Source organism: Diuraphis noxia, unplaced genomic scaffold (genome assembly GCF_037042655.1).
Source record: "Diuraphis noxia isolate RWA-SAM2 unplaced genomic scaffold, SU_Dnox_SAM2 contig0003, whole genome shotgun sequence".
Lineage (NCBI taxonomy): Eukaryota > Metazoa > Arthropoda > Insecta > Hemiptera > Aphididae > Diuraphis > Diuraphis noxia.
In genome coordinates, this window is record NW_028301713.1 from 9264926 (window position 1) to 9280839 (window position 15914).

Genomic DNA, 15914 nt, shown 5'->3' on the forward strand with positions numbered 1-15914 from the left:
AACGTATAATATTATACACTCGTCACTCATAGCTACACTTTGGCATACGTATCGCTGTTATCCGATACGAATGATTAATAAAGTTGTCGTGGAGGTATCGTTATAGTTTAAATGGATGTCGAACATGTTGGTGTACGATAAATATCTACACAGCTGCAGTATATAGTAATAATATGTATGCACCGATATCCCGCACCTTTTGTACATATATACGTAAGCCGAGAATTATAATTATTGAACGCGCTTAGAATATGTGTGATATTTGTGTCTCGTGAAATTATGATTGTGAGGTTATTAAAACAATTTTTTTTTATACTATGAAAAAAAATTGTATTAAATCGTGTCAACACATGAATGACATATCAACGCGGTGGTGGTCTTACGCGGCGCAGTAAATAATTATTTCATCCGGAAAACAGAGTGTCGGTGTAACGCCCGCCAGAGAACCATCGCATTTCGTGTGTATATCCCAAATAATAACAAGCACGACATTTATTCTACTAAGATGATGAGGATAAAATATTATATGCACAGCATAATATTATTCGCTCTTGATCACCCGCAAAATGAGCTTACGATGATTTCCCTCCTCAAAATAACGTTTTATTTTTTTTCTTAATATATATACTATTGAGTGTTTTATTTATTTATTTTTTTGGGGAAGCGGGTGTGGGTGAGAAATATACCTACCAGTTTCAGAACGTATCCAGCAGAAATAGAAAACTCGAACCCGCACCACCAGTCACCACCGCACAGCCAATTCGTGCGTATTATTATTATTATTATTATTTATCGTTATTATCATCATCGTACAAAATCTAACGGTACAAACCAACCGTTATGTACCGTTTCACTTTTACTCTCAATGTCGCGAAATGGCACTTTCTCCGTTCCGGACCTCGGCGAACATTATAAAATTATATTACAGTAAATCTCACATATTTTATTACGAATAGTCTCAGAATGGGCAACAACAAAAGAAATATAGAGAAATTTGCAGCGTAAAACAAAACGAAATTAATTTGGTCCAGAAAATATTTCGTCAAACAGAAAATCTTGTTAAACGGTAGTTCGTTGTATATATAGAAGTGTTTAACAGTATAATAATATAATACAGATACACCTGCACATACAAGTCATATAACATATTTAATTGTGTCTAATATATTGTCCCTCACGAAGTTCTAAGTTTGTTATCAGCTGCAATAAATGACATCATAATACCTATATATTGTATCAAGAGTTAATCATTTTTATAATTATATTATGTCACGTACATCAGCTGATGCAACGACACAAAATTTACGAAAAGTTATTCTAGAGATCAAAGTTCTTTCTTATTTTTCATTTTTTTTTTAAAAAAAAAAAAAAAAGCTATTTTCCTGGTTTTATTTGTTTGTTCGACATCGTCCAGAACTGGCATATGACTGCAACTTACACTTCGGAATGTAGCCGGAGTGCACATATGCATGAGAATATGGGCGAGCGATCTCGGACGAGTGGCTTTATAAACGAGGATAAGCGGGGACAGCAAAAAAATCAAAAAAAAATATCACCACTCGGCGGCGGATATCGCATCATCATCTGTAGATCACCGGCTCATCGATATTGTGTTACTACTGTTACTATCATTATATAACTCGCGCGCAAAACATTATAATAATACATGCAGTGCGTATAATATATTATCGCAGTGATGGCATGGCGGACCAAACGGACAATTGCCATCGTACAATTTTGAGAAATTGTACCCCTTATCCCCTTAAACACTTGGTACCACTATATTTGTGGACCATCATGGCGAATTCCTGTTTACTGTAATAATGCAAGATAATGTGGATCGTTTTGGGCGTACGGAAAAATGTTGGTACTTAATACTTATATTAATTTTTTTCCATGGTGGAGGGGGGTGGTCTAAAAATTTGTAATATATCTCTCATCACAGCGTCACTGATACTATACATGACACATAGAATTACAATAATATATGTACCCGCGATGCGCGATATCCATTAAAATATATTATATATTATATGCATATCGTTATTTGTGCATTTGGTTTCGGAAACAACAATTTCGGATGCCCTCGAACCGGACAGCCGAGACCGAGTGAAAGTCACTTTCACACGTCTCCGGGTGTCCCCCGCGCGCGCGCTCGCGGAACCGACTGGCGCGACAGCAGCTCAGTAGCCACCGGACAGCGATCATGCCAACAAGCTGCTTTGCGCCATCATCATGCCGTCTCTGAACCGATTGGTAAGTACCTGAACACAATAGGTATAATTAAGTTAGGTATCACACATAGTGAACATATTTTCTCCGCGATACCGCGTGGTTATGACGCGCGTAAGACACGATAAAATCGAGCACGCTCGTGTATTGTTGCATATATACAGGTATTATTGTCGCTTTTTAGACACATCTGTATAAACACAGCCGAGTCTCGATTACTCGTTTATCATTTTTCTGGCCTCTCGAAGTGTTTGTTTTGAGTTATGTTTGAGGTCAAAATTTAACTAGAAAAATACGAGAGAACTATAAGAATCGAATTTATTTTGATTCCCCTCGAGACCCAAGCTATCGATACTCAACCGCGCGTATAGGATAAAAAAGTATGACATATTATATATATACAGTATACATAATTTGTATTGAAATGTTATAATATGTAGGACTAAGCAGAAGTGATTTCGAGAACCTAAAAATTATCGCGTTCCGTATACATATATTTATTTATTTAATTTTTATACACGCCAATCGGCTTTTACAAAAATTGAAAATATAGATAACAATATAATATGATAACAGATAATATAATATGGTATAACTAGTAATAATATGAATACAAATCGGTTTAAAAAAAAATTGTGGTAGGTCGTATATAGATGTATTCGATAGATTTCTAAAACTCGCTTGCGATAGGTACTTACATATTTTTGTAAAACAATATGTCACAAAATCTTCGTCATATACTTCTTTCTGCGGACATACCAATCAGACGTATAAGTGGAGATCCAGTGCATTTCTTCGTAAGAAATCAAATAAATATATTGCACGTTGTTATTCGAACCCTATATAATATGGCAATGTAACTACATAGATATCGAATTATCGGCTATCGTAAAACCGCATGAATACGATACAGTCCATATATTGCCTATATAATATGCTTATCGCTATACAAAAAATAACTTTATCGAATCTCGATGATGTTGGCGTATTGTGGTTAGATGACGCGTAAGGATTTTCGTTTACCTGCATCGTTCGAATTGGAACGCAATCGAAACATTTCAATCGGAACAGTCGAAACAAATTTCCTTGCAATATCCGGAAATGATTTGAAATTACATGATCAATATTAGAATTTATATGTAGGATATATTTTATTAATCGTTGGTTGTTGAGGTTTTTCAATATTATATTGCAGTACCTATTGTTCATCCACTACTGAGTTCAAAGCATTATAGCATAATAGTTTGTGCTGTTATACGTTTCTATACTATTTCAACCTAAAAGTAAATAAGTTTATATTTTTGTAGTCATTTAATACGATGAAAATTATTTTGCACACACACGGTACACGGTATAAAAGAAACGAAATTTTAGCTAATAATAGCTGATTATTATTTAAAACTACGAGCTCTATTGTCAATATAAGTAGAAAGTTTCGGAATTCTTCAATATGATTATAATATATTATAGGTACTGTTCGATATTATTAATTCGATTGTATTCCGTTTCGTTTCGACTTGCCTCATCTATACCCATCAAAGTATATAAGTACGTATATTTTTTTGCGCTCTGTCAGTTCGATTCCTCCCAGAATCGATAACGACTTATATATAGCATCGCGCAATAATAATATTATATTATGTAATAATAATGTAATAATATATAATATATATAGGTATATATATATATATATATATATATATATATATATATAGGTATATATATATATATTAACCTGTTGCATAAAACGGTAATATTACATATTATATAATGATAACGGGTACTCTTCGGCGCGAGGGGTATAGACCTGCGGACGACAGGCAAGTTGCTGCGACCCCTGCGACACTCGTCGGCGGCGGCGTTGGATGCAAATTTCACCCTTTTTTGTTCCGAGCGAATTTCCAACACTACGCGGGCCGTTCCCGTCGGACTTCGCTATAATTTTTATTTTTGTACCTATACACAAAATGCGTCCATGTCATGTACAATGCGGCACGTAATATAATTAATATACATATGTTTACACACATTTATACACTTATATATATACCTATATATTTATATAAACTTATATTATTATTATATGCTATATAACACACGTCATACGGGCGGCGGCTCAGTGAAAGTGATTGGCCGTCGCCGCCGCCGCCGCCACTGCTATAGAAGCGCTGCCTGTTGTTAGTGTGTGTGTATGCGTGTGCGGGTGTGTGTGTTGAACGTCGCGATACCGCGCGTGTGCATGTTCTGCGCGGCGACGGCGGCGGCGGGTGACCTACTTTTGTTACGGACCCGCTGCTGCCACCGAGTGAGCGACTTGACGCCGGCCTGTCAAGTCGCCCGATCGTTCGCGGGCGATCCCGCGGAGCGCGCGAAAAGAAAATTTCGCAATAATGGTTACGTGAGACGTTTAGCCGCCGCCGCCGCCGCCACAGCACACGACAGTAAGTCTTTTTTGAGTGTGACTTATATAATATACTGCAAATATATATATATATATATATATATAAACAGCACGTTACATATTCCGTTTAATTTTTGGGAGGGAAATTTGTTGGGACGGTTTCGGTATTTTTTACGCCAAAAATTTTCCGCCCGTTTGTAGGTCATCGCGGAGGAGCGGGTCGTTCGTCAAGGTCATCGTCAGGTCTTTCCGTAAGCAACCACCGTCGCGCCTTCACGGAAAAGGGTACATAATGATATGGACTTGCGGAAATAAGTAGGTCAAAGAATCGCGCGTGCGGGGTGGATGGAAATTTTCGATTATGTTGAATTTTTTTTTTCTTTTAATACCTTTTCGTTTCTGCGCCCTCAATATTCTTGAGCCCGTGTTCTGCCAACTATTTTATAACATAAAATATATATATAGTCAATATAAAATAGTCCGTGCCTACCTCACCTAACCTCACCTCTACCTACCTCACAACTGATGTACAACCCCGTACTCGGTCCAACTTTGTACCACTTTGTACGACCTATATATGTCGGAATTTTATTGTATTGTATTTTATCTTATTGTATTATAATATTGTGCAAGTTTAGTACACGCGGTCCGAATAATAGTTTTCGGAAATCCGACCAGGAAACGCTCGCTAAATAATGGGGACCGTAATTATTATAACTGTACGAGTTTATATAGCTACCGTACGTGTAATTTCGCGGATTTGTAATCTGTTTTTATTATTATTCACCAGTTCTACTGACCACAGGCCACCGGTCTATTGCATACCGTGCGTCGTTATCGAGAGTAATCTAATAAATAATAATACTGCACATACACTGATTACAGATTATATCCATATGTGTAGAGTTTAAGCCGAGCACTCACTCCAGATTTCCTTCGTGTTGATTAGACCACCGTCCGGCTGCATATCTGCATGGCTATATAAACACAAATATACATTATATTATTATAATATTATATAGTATTATATGCAATTATTATCATGGATTAAAAAATGTAAATAAAAGTATCGTCTGCACCTAATGTTGTAAGGGCCGCGTTCCACTTTTCCTTTCACAACACTGTTTTCTTGACCTGGCCTATAAAAATAGGTCACGCGTATATTATGTCTTTAACACAGTTATAATATTTATTATTATAAGTACGTATTATACCATAATATGAATATCGATTCTTTTTAGGCGACAATATAAATATTTGCAACAAACATTATAATATTTCGAGATGTATAAATGTACATTGTACATATTATAATATGAACTATTATTGTCTATAATACGAGTATAAAATAGGTACCTACGCGTCAATTAAACCGATGTTGTAGAAACGACAAGAAGACGAATGTGTAGAATGATTTAAACCATTTCTATATCACGTTTTGAGATTAAACGCGATTTGTCAAATTGCTTTTAACAGTTTTTACGGACATCTACATAGCCAATAATCTATTAATGTATACAAACAGCATGTAAATTTGTTCAAAGCGCGCGTATTTAAGAGTTAAACGACCTACTCAAAATAAATAAACAAATCGTAAAATCAATCATAATAATATGCAGATACTTATGATATGTATTACCTATATTATATTATGCGCATTATTACAATGCGTACCAGCAAAATTGTATTGTTTTATATATGTGCATAGTGTATAGGTACAGTAGTTTGCTGTCATATTATTTACTCGTGTCATCCACAGAGTAAATAAATTCTAGATTTCCGATTTTACTGTAGTATCTATGTTACGTTAATACATATATATTATACCGAGTGATTCTATTTACAGTAATACATTCATTATTTAAAAAATTATGATTGTTTTAGAAAAGATAGCTAGTTAAAAATCATCAAAGAATACAATTTTTAAAAAGAATAATATTTCTCAATATTTTTTTATGCTATCATTTTTTCAGTTTTTAATTTTTTGAATAACAGCATATGTATTATAATATCATAATCCTCGTGTTTTCTGAGAATTTTGGTACATTAAAAATGAATTTTTAACGATCGGTGGCATTCAATTAGTTACAAGTAAAATTTTAGATAAGCAAAGTAGTGAACTGACATTTAGCGGGATATCTCATGGCTACCCATAAAAAACTACAAATACTTATCGATTATGATTTATGATTAACTAATCATTCGGAATCCGATTTTTAGATATCAAATTATTTAGAAAATATTCTGATAAGCAATATGAAATTAAAAACATAAGTATAGATATACTCAAAATTTAAATCTTAAAAAGGAAAACGATAAAAAAAAAGTTAAATACTTTTTGAAGTAATGTGTTGATATTCACTGTTAAAACAATGAATCAGTTAATGCCTACTCCGCGTATTCATAATAATAATTATGGTAGATTTTCAAACGCTTTGTTATTGATGCCATTTCGGTTTCGTGAAAATTGTTCGTAAACGTTCGTCATTCGACCATATTATAGTGGCAATACACAGTATTGTGATGCAGCAGTGGTTTAATAATATTCGTTAGTAGCTTTCATTGAATTTTTAATAGACAATAATATAATATCTGTGGTCGAATTTTCACAACCGTTGTCGTGTGTATAGACACGAAAGACGATCTATATTACAATACCTAGGTATATAGAGCATAGAAGGAAAAAATAATTATAAAACCTACATAATAAAATATTATAGACAGATACCTAATAATTTTATAATAGATATATATATAGAATGGGCATAATTTATATAGACTGTTAAAACGTTAAACCGTCACACGTGTCGATGTCCGAATTGGTAAATTTCCAAGCATAATAATAACAAATCTATACTAAAATAACAAATGAATATTCATTTAAATGTTATAATTAGTCGCGCATTATTCAATTTCAGAACTGTTTGCTTCTTAAAAATCGACTGATTTGCAGTGAAAAATAGCATTCGAACTGCGTGTGTTTCGCGTCGCATTAACCATCATCGGTACATATAATATTATTATTTATTATCCATCATACAATACCAAGTACCGACATAAACCGTTCCGACGTTGTTGCGGTATAAGAGCGTTTTGTCAACAATCGGGGAAGGGGGGGGGGGGTGCGTTATACTCCGTGAACACGCAAGCGCGATAGTGGGTCGTGTACATATCTATCGGTGGTACGCGACCTGTTGCTAATTTAACGTTTCGTGCTGAAATAAATACACAAGTTATAAAATATTGTAATGCCATAATAATTATTGACCTCGTCGCAGAGTCGCTGCGTGATGGCAATAAGAACAGTTTGTCAACCAACCGAGTGTATAATAATAATCAGGTAGGTATAATATGATTAATGATTATACATCGTTCGGGAAATTTTCATTTTTTAAGACGGCGCTTGCGTCACGTGTTTCTGTACGAAAATAAAAATATTTTACAAGTGAAATCGTATATGATAATTATATTGATATAACGTGGTCAAAAAATATAATATATTATAATTGTAAAAAAAAAAAATAACGAGTAACGACGTATTCAGCTATTGCGATAGTGTCATTAGATTGTAGGCAAACACAGGAAATGAAATGAAATAATATATACCTCAATATCTAAATATTATTCGGTAAATTTTAAGCCTTTCATTTTTGTACTTACTTTTTTTTTCTTTTTCGTCATATTTATATATATTTTAATATTAGTTTCATGTAACACACCAATCACGGCCAATGACCTTTGTAATCGATACCTTGTATGTATATAATAATAAAAATAAATATTCGGTTAGTCAAAAAATGTAGTACAATTTATATATATATATATATATATATATATATACATCACATTCTTCTGTTGTATAAAACAATGCTGCGCGACTATGTTCCACGGACTATACTACGTCATACTCATAATATATAAATATAATCATTTATCAATGTTCGGTGTGTATCGTATTGATGGTGGGAATCGGAGAGGATGAACGATGACGAGAAAAGTGTATACCTATAATATATATATACGTTCAATTTTTTTCCTTCTGAATGACGCAGAACGTCGTCGGGCGCTTAGAACCAGTGAAACCTACACGAAAGCCATACGTGAATATCTCACAAAAATAATAATTTATTGCATGCAAATCCATTATTAAGAAAATAATACTATAATATATGAGTAATTAAAGAAAAATATGTAATCTAAAATAATAAAACCGCAATCATATAATATTAAGTATTCACGTTAGACACAATCTTATATCGGTTTTAAATATGCATGAAATTGTACAGCTATAAATATTAAATGCTTGTTTTAATATACATACCTACCATATCTTATAAACGGACATAATATTGTACTATAGATACTGCTCGTACTATTGATTTTGTATTATAATTTTAGATTATGTATTTAAAATTTTAAACATTGGATTTGATAATATTGTCGTTGTCTTTTGAGCTGTATAGTTTCTCTAATCCACAATTATTATTTATTATAATGCATACCTTCATCATTTTGCGTCTCTATTCTACTATTTTTCCCAAAATGCACTTGCAGACATCATCATGTTTTGTGCGAATATAGCTGCAGATAAAGCATACTAACCTACCGTAATTAGGCACTATGGAGTAGCAACGAGTGGCACGTGGTAGCGCTTGAGTGTAAATAATAAATTATAATAGGAGATAATAAAATATAGGTATACATACAAACGCGCGTGACGAGTCTTGTAAAATTGTCAATTAGATAAATGAAAATAATTTTTAATAAAACAACTCAACAAAAATCATCATAATTTTGTTATAATAGACATCATACGCTTTATAAAGTTTATAAGCTGTGCAGTTCGTAATACGATTGGTCTAAGACATTTTAATATATATATATTATGAGTATATTTATGATATTATATAATATGTACAAAACTTCTTGACAATTATTATTTTTTAATTAGGTTACCAACGGCGACATTATGCGCGTATACAACAAAATCCTTAAATATTTGTTCTAACCGAAAACGAGCACGTTTAGACATGCGACGATAATGATTGAAACGCGTGATAAGAAAATCCGAATTGTTACTATTGATTTCACTTTGTCCAGTCGGCGACGATGGCTTTGTTAGTACATAATACATACATAATGAGATCGAAAATACTATCGAAAGCTGGCGAAATTTACACTAGATTGTTAATTATTTTTTTCTTTCTTTTCGCGGTTTTTATTTTGTTTGTTTGAAATTATGTAGGTACTTATATAGGTAGTATCTACAGTAAATAATTTCCTTCCTAACGCCGTACAGCGATAGTTTCCCCCATAATAAATTGCTCTTCATCCCGTCATCGATTACTTTTTTATAAAAGCTTTTATTTATTTATTTTTTTATATTATTAACTTTATCACTGCATACACTGTTAGCTGATTAAAATTTAAAAAAAACACAACGGTCTTAGATATCAACCAAATCTTTGGGCTACACATCACCAATTTACAAAAAAATCGTGTTATTACAAAATGTCCATCGATTATCACTAATCATTATTCATCGGTATTTCATCACATAAATATATTGTATAGAATACATATGTATATATTTACTATGAACTATATGCACAGTGCACAGCATACAAGCCATACAGACATACAGTTTCAAGTGATTTTACGAGTACATTTCAAACACAAAACTAGGTACCACATAATATTATGCGGTATGTATTATAACGGCCTAGGCTACATCATTGGAGTAAATCCGCTCGACGAGAACAAATAACATGACTTTTACATATTTTTCCACAACTTTGAGTATACATAATATATATTATATTATATATGTATATATAACGTAAACAAAATTGGCCATCTGCAAAAATGTATAAATACGACGCAAGAAGTATAAAATATCAACAAACGCACACGTGGCCCAATAATTATAATGAGCGCATATTAAAGTCGTAAAAAAAGTTATGATTGACAGTACGCACACTCTGTATAATAATACTCTGAATATATACACCGAGAAAATATAATGATAATATTATACGGAATGGGTGTTGTACATTATTATACGGGTCATGAGCCAGCCGTCCGTCCAAATGCGCATATTATTCGGTTTGAACGGGTGCCGTTTTTGAACCGTTGGAATATATAATTTATGTATGCGACAAAAAGACACTCGTTGGCGAGTTTTTAGTCACAGACGACAATCATAGTGATTTTTCCGACGTTATGTAAAATTCGGAGGCGAGAGAGAGGTGCACGCGGATAGAGTTCGATAGAGGAACGAAGAATGATTAATATAGAGAAGCGAAATATCAAAAATTAAATATAATATATATTCAAAATACGACGTCGATATTATTTTCATTTGTAACAATTGGGCAACTCTTCAATCTTATATTGGCGATTGGTGAATATGTATTATATTATATACTATTAAAATTTGATATATTTCAAAAACAAATTTTAACACTCGCCATCATAGCAGTTGTTTATATTATATGTTATAATATTATTATTATACAACTCATTGAACAGACAATCAATTAATATTCAAAACATAGTCGATAATAATAATAATTATTATAGGTTAAGTTAGGTTATAATTATAATTGTTATTATTATTATTGTATTATAATATAATATGGGTAGGCAATTATTTTGTTACCAATAACATAAAAATCGCGAGCGTAAATAAAATATAATTTAATTGTATATATAGCGCGGTTTGCACATGCACTACGTAATACATCCACAAACGTAATAAGTACCTATGTATAATATACAGTCATATAGCCATATAATATTATATAGCATAAAACAGTGGAACTTCGATAACTCGAATTTTTTTTTTCGTCCCCAACCGATTCGAGTTATCGAGGTTCCACTGTACTCGTATATAGGTCACACTGTTGCAGTGTGTGTCGCCATGCGAATATCTAGGACACTTCCTATATAGTTTGCCATTTCCCCGTCAGATGGTTTTCCGTAACTATTTTCCCGCCGTGCAATACGTTTTCCCGTATAAGACATTTTCCCGTTCAATACATTGCATTGTATCGAATTCAATGTTCTTACGTTCGTTTTATATTACTTTGTTTTTTAATATACCTTTTGAAAAGCGTTGTTGGTGCAAAAACCAAAATTGATAACCATGATAACCGCTTATAAAGCTAACCTTACTTTTACATGGTAAATTAATAATGGTACAGATTTATGTTTATATTATTATAAAAAAAAAAATTAATTAATTAATAATGATTCATGCACGTTGTGGCGTATTAACCCATAATCGTGCTGCGACATGGACGATGATAATATTAATCGTCCAAAGCATCAACGGCTGACATGTCAATTTGTCAGTATACGCTTTTGATGTTCAAGTACAATACATTTTGATTCCCGCCGCCGCGAAAAAATTATTTTTGTTTACATATCGTGTTTGTGTTTGTGTGGTTTTATATTGTTCCTTTGTCATTAGTCGTTGCTTTATCCAAATATTTTTATTTTCAATATGTGAGGGTTGAGAACATTTGGAATAACATGTCTGTATAGATTGCGTAAAAAGTTCTAAAGTAAAAGACCAACACGTTAATACGTTATTATAATATACGTGAAAAATAATTTTGAAAAACAAGTGCTTAGGCGAATAATATATATTATTATAGTCGAGCCGAGTGTCGCAAAAATACTTAAAATTTCGTATCATGAAACTTTCGTAGTATGAACTATTACAAGCGGTGAAGTACAAAATCAAAATAGGTATATTATAATATTATTTAAGATCGTAAATCATAAACAAGCGTAATACCCACACTACGTTGTGTGACACGCCACTATAAAATACATCAATGTGAAACACTGCTTTAATGATAACGTCAGAATGATAAATCAACAATATTTTGTTTACTGACGATAAACGAATTTTTAATTTCCCCTCCCTCCGAGCTGTTTCTGTATTCGTGTCCGACCACAATAGGTACCTATGTCAGGAATGGCAATTCCTTGGCACGCGAAAAGATTTTGAGGGAACGCAAAAAATTAAAATATTTTTGTTATTTATATATATATATTATGTATACTTTTTTTGGCTATACATACCTAATATACAATACATAACACTTTTCGTGGCTGGTTCGAAAAAAAAAAGGTAATTTTTGGTACTTGACGTTCAAATAATTTATCACCCCTGCCCTAAGTCTTATACCTATATAATAATATTATAAAAACTACATAATATGTTACAGCTACATTATTATAACATGCGCGTCGTATATTAATAATTGACCCTGGCACGGCGGCGCGACCCTCCTATGCATATCATTATGTCATCAAACGACCGATAACAGTTCCTTCTAGACGTCTTGCGCCACATATTATTATTATTATTATTATTTACCTATGTAATATCGTGCATCATCTACACACGCCCCTGCAGTGATGGTAATACGGCGGCCATAAATTAATTTTAACGATGTATAATAATAATTAAGAGAATATTATTATTATATTATATTGCAGTAGCTTTACCGTTTTGTTGTTGTATTTTCAGATTTTGTTGGCGATTGCGTCGGTAGCGTTGGCCGTCTCCGTGGTCAGCGCAACATTGACGCCCAAAGCGCCAAACTTTCAATACTTCGAAAGGTACGTACCTATATATACAACTTAAAGTTATAAATATGTGTGTGTGTGTAACTGAAACTGCAACTGCAGCAAATTAACCTGCGCCCTGCGGACAATAAACAGTGTCGTGAATAGTATAAATATAGCACACTGCGGATTTATGTATATACCTACTGGCTACTTTCACGGCACCTTGTCGTTATCCCCGCAGTTATAAAAACCCAATAAAAACATCCGTAAATCATCATTTTTATTTAATTTTGACTAGTAATGAGCGTATCTAGCTGTAAAAGAATTCCAAGATTGTGTTTAAAAAATTCCGTTCGAGAGTTGACGATATTACTCGAACAGCCTCTAACCTCTCGACCGTCTTGAGTGAAAAGGGTAGGTGGCATGGACTAGATATGGGGGTACTTGCATCCCACTAGAATTTTAAATTTGTTTTACAAAGAATTTTCTGTAACGCACCAATTTAGTAAATATAGATTACATAGATCCCTTCCCTCATAGGAAATTATTTGGGATCGCCAATGGGGAGGGAGGTGAGGGTGAAAATCTCTACAAATATGTACAACACTGCATGCCGTAAATTTATAAAACTGCAGAGCACAAATAATTTACGCCTTGTAATACATGTATTATAATAAATTCATCGTAATAAATTTTAATAACATTGTGCACGTTTGTGATTTTTCAGACCAAAGTATAGATATCCGTACTACGACGAACATGGTCGCGGCCGGCTTTTGTACGGATACGGTGGACAGGACCTGTACCAATACAAGTCCTATTCGCCCTTGGAGGGCATTCACTGACGACCGAAGAAAATAAACTTATCACCGCACCGTCACTGTCCTTTTCCAGCCGTATACAGCCATGGCATCGTGATGGCGGTCTTTTCGTTTCACTCGCTGTTCAGACGTGTCCCAGTAGTAGTGTTTTCGGTGTTTTAACAATAAGCGTGTAATTTTTTTGAATACACAATATCATTAGATAATATGATAGTGTTTTATTTTTAAATAATAAAAAAACAAGTTTAAAAAAAAACCCCTTTAAATTTAATTTAATAATAATAATGTCGGTTTATATAAAATTAGAATATTATAAAACTAAGAGAAATCCTCTGACGAGGCTCGCTGGTGGTTCGAATGTTACCAAAAACTGGCAGCGGACGCGTTTGCATTCTTTTACGAATTTGATATTAATATGTTTTTTTTTTAAATCGATGGAGAGTTGTGAAAAAATAAAAATACTAACGCCTACATCGGTTCTAGAAATTCGTAAACGAATAGCCCATTAGAAAAAATAACGGTCTGCCGTCCGGTTGTATCTTAATAAGTAGAATCGTATATTATGTTAAATTTTAAGCAAAATAATTAAAACGACGATTATCGTAGATGATCGGTTTTTTTTAAAACCTATTTTATAATATTGTACTCTCCCTATATATTCTAATATATATATATAAATACCTGTGTATGTGAATAATTTTAAAACTTAAATATGTTATCTCTTAACGCGTACTTATCATGTTATATACACGCGGTGTATATATATGTCGATATATACATTATAATGTTAAAATATCGATCAATTAGTTTAAGAGGTATTGCATGAGGTCATTTTTAATACCTATTTACCTATACTATATTAGTAGTAAATAAAATATATATAATTCACCGAGGGACGTCTAAACGGCTTTGAAATCAAAAACACCGCCAAAACGCAACCCAAACAAGTCATAACTATACAATACAATATATTCACACAATATGACACACGTTAATATAATCATTGCCCTGAACATGATCACAAAATAACAAAAAATAATATATTATGTAATATTATAATAATATGTATATGTATGAGATAAAATGTCAATTGTTAACTATATTAATATAAAAAAATTGTTTTATTTAATTTATTTTTATTTTTTTTGAAATAATATAAAATGATTAAACGTTGTTATAATCCAACAATTTATTCTATAAATAGCTGCGTTGCGTGTTATTGCAATTATTTTAAGAAAAAAAAAAGTTTGTGTAAAAATATAAATAAAAATATTATACGTATATACAATTTGTTGCAGTTTACAAAAATAAAATTTGATGCTTTCATTTCAATTGAGTAATGATTAGGTATTTTTTACTACCTACTTACAGCACTGATACTACCATCACATATTATATTATTATGTATAAAATAAAATAGTATGATACGATTATGATGGTATAAAACCAAATAAAATGAAGAAATCGTAAAACTCAAATGAAAAATACTTATCATGGACGTGTTATTTCAGTTATTATACAATGTATATCCAATAATACAAATATGCAGTTTACCACCTTTATGACTCATAAATGCGTATGTATAGAAATAGAATTGTTAAAGATCGCAATAAATACAATAATCGACAATGCTTAAGTAAGATGTGTATTAATTTAATTTTAATTTTAATTATTTAAAAGTTACATTCTCAATCAACATACAACATAAAATGTGCAATTCGCGATATGCGATGAGAGGTATATGTTGTATGTGTTAGGCTCAAAGGGCACTATATAAAATATTTATTGGGTACCTATTTATTAAAAAACAAAAAACAATAAAAAAAATGAGATCAGAAAAATATAAGAATTATTTTAAAATATAATTTTTAAGT

At 32.4% G+C, this 15914-nt stretch overlaps 1 protein-coding gene across 2 annotated transcripts; it reads left to right on the top strand.

Moving 5' to 3' along the window:
- The first annotated feature begins 2115 nt into the window (after positions 1-2115).
- LOC107167590 (uncharacterized) lies at positions 2116-15169 on the top strand. 2 transcript variants are annotated; one of them, XM_015516724.2, is made up of 3 exons: positions 2116-2256; positions 13179-13270; positions 13947-15169. In XM_015516724.2, the coding sequence occupies exons 1-3, from the start codon at positions 2236-2238 to the stop codon at positions 14062-14064; spliced, it is 231 nt and encodes a 76-aa protein (XP_015372210.1). In that variant the 5' UTR covers positions 2116-2235; the 3' UTR covers positions 14065-15169. The 2 variants fall into 2 exon arrangements, with proteins under 2 accessions (XP_015372210.1, XP_089079016.1); XM_089222890.1 differs by lacking the exon at positions 2116-2256 and adding an exon at positions 4457-4673.
- The last annotated feature ends 745 nt before the right edge of the window (positions 15170-15914 follow it).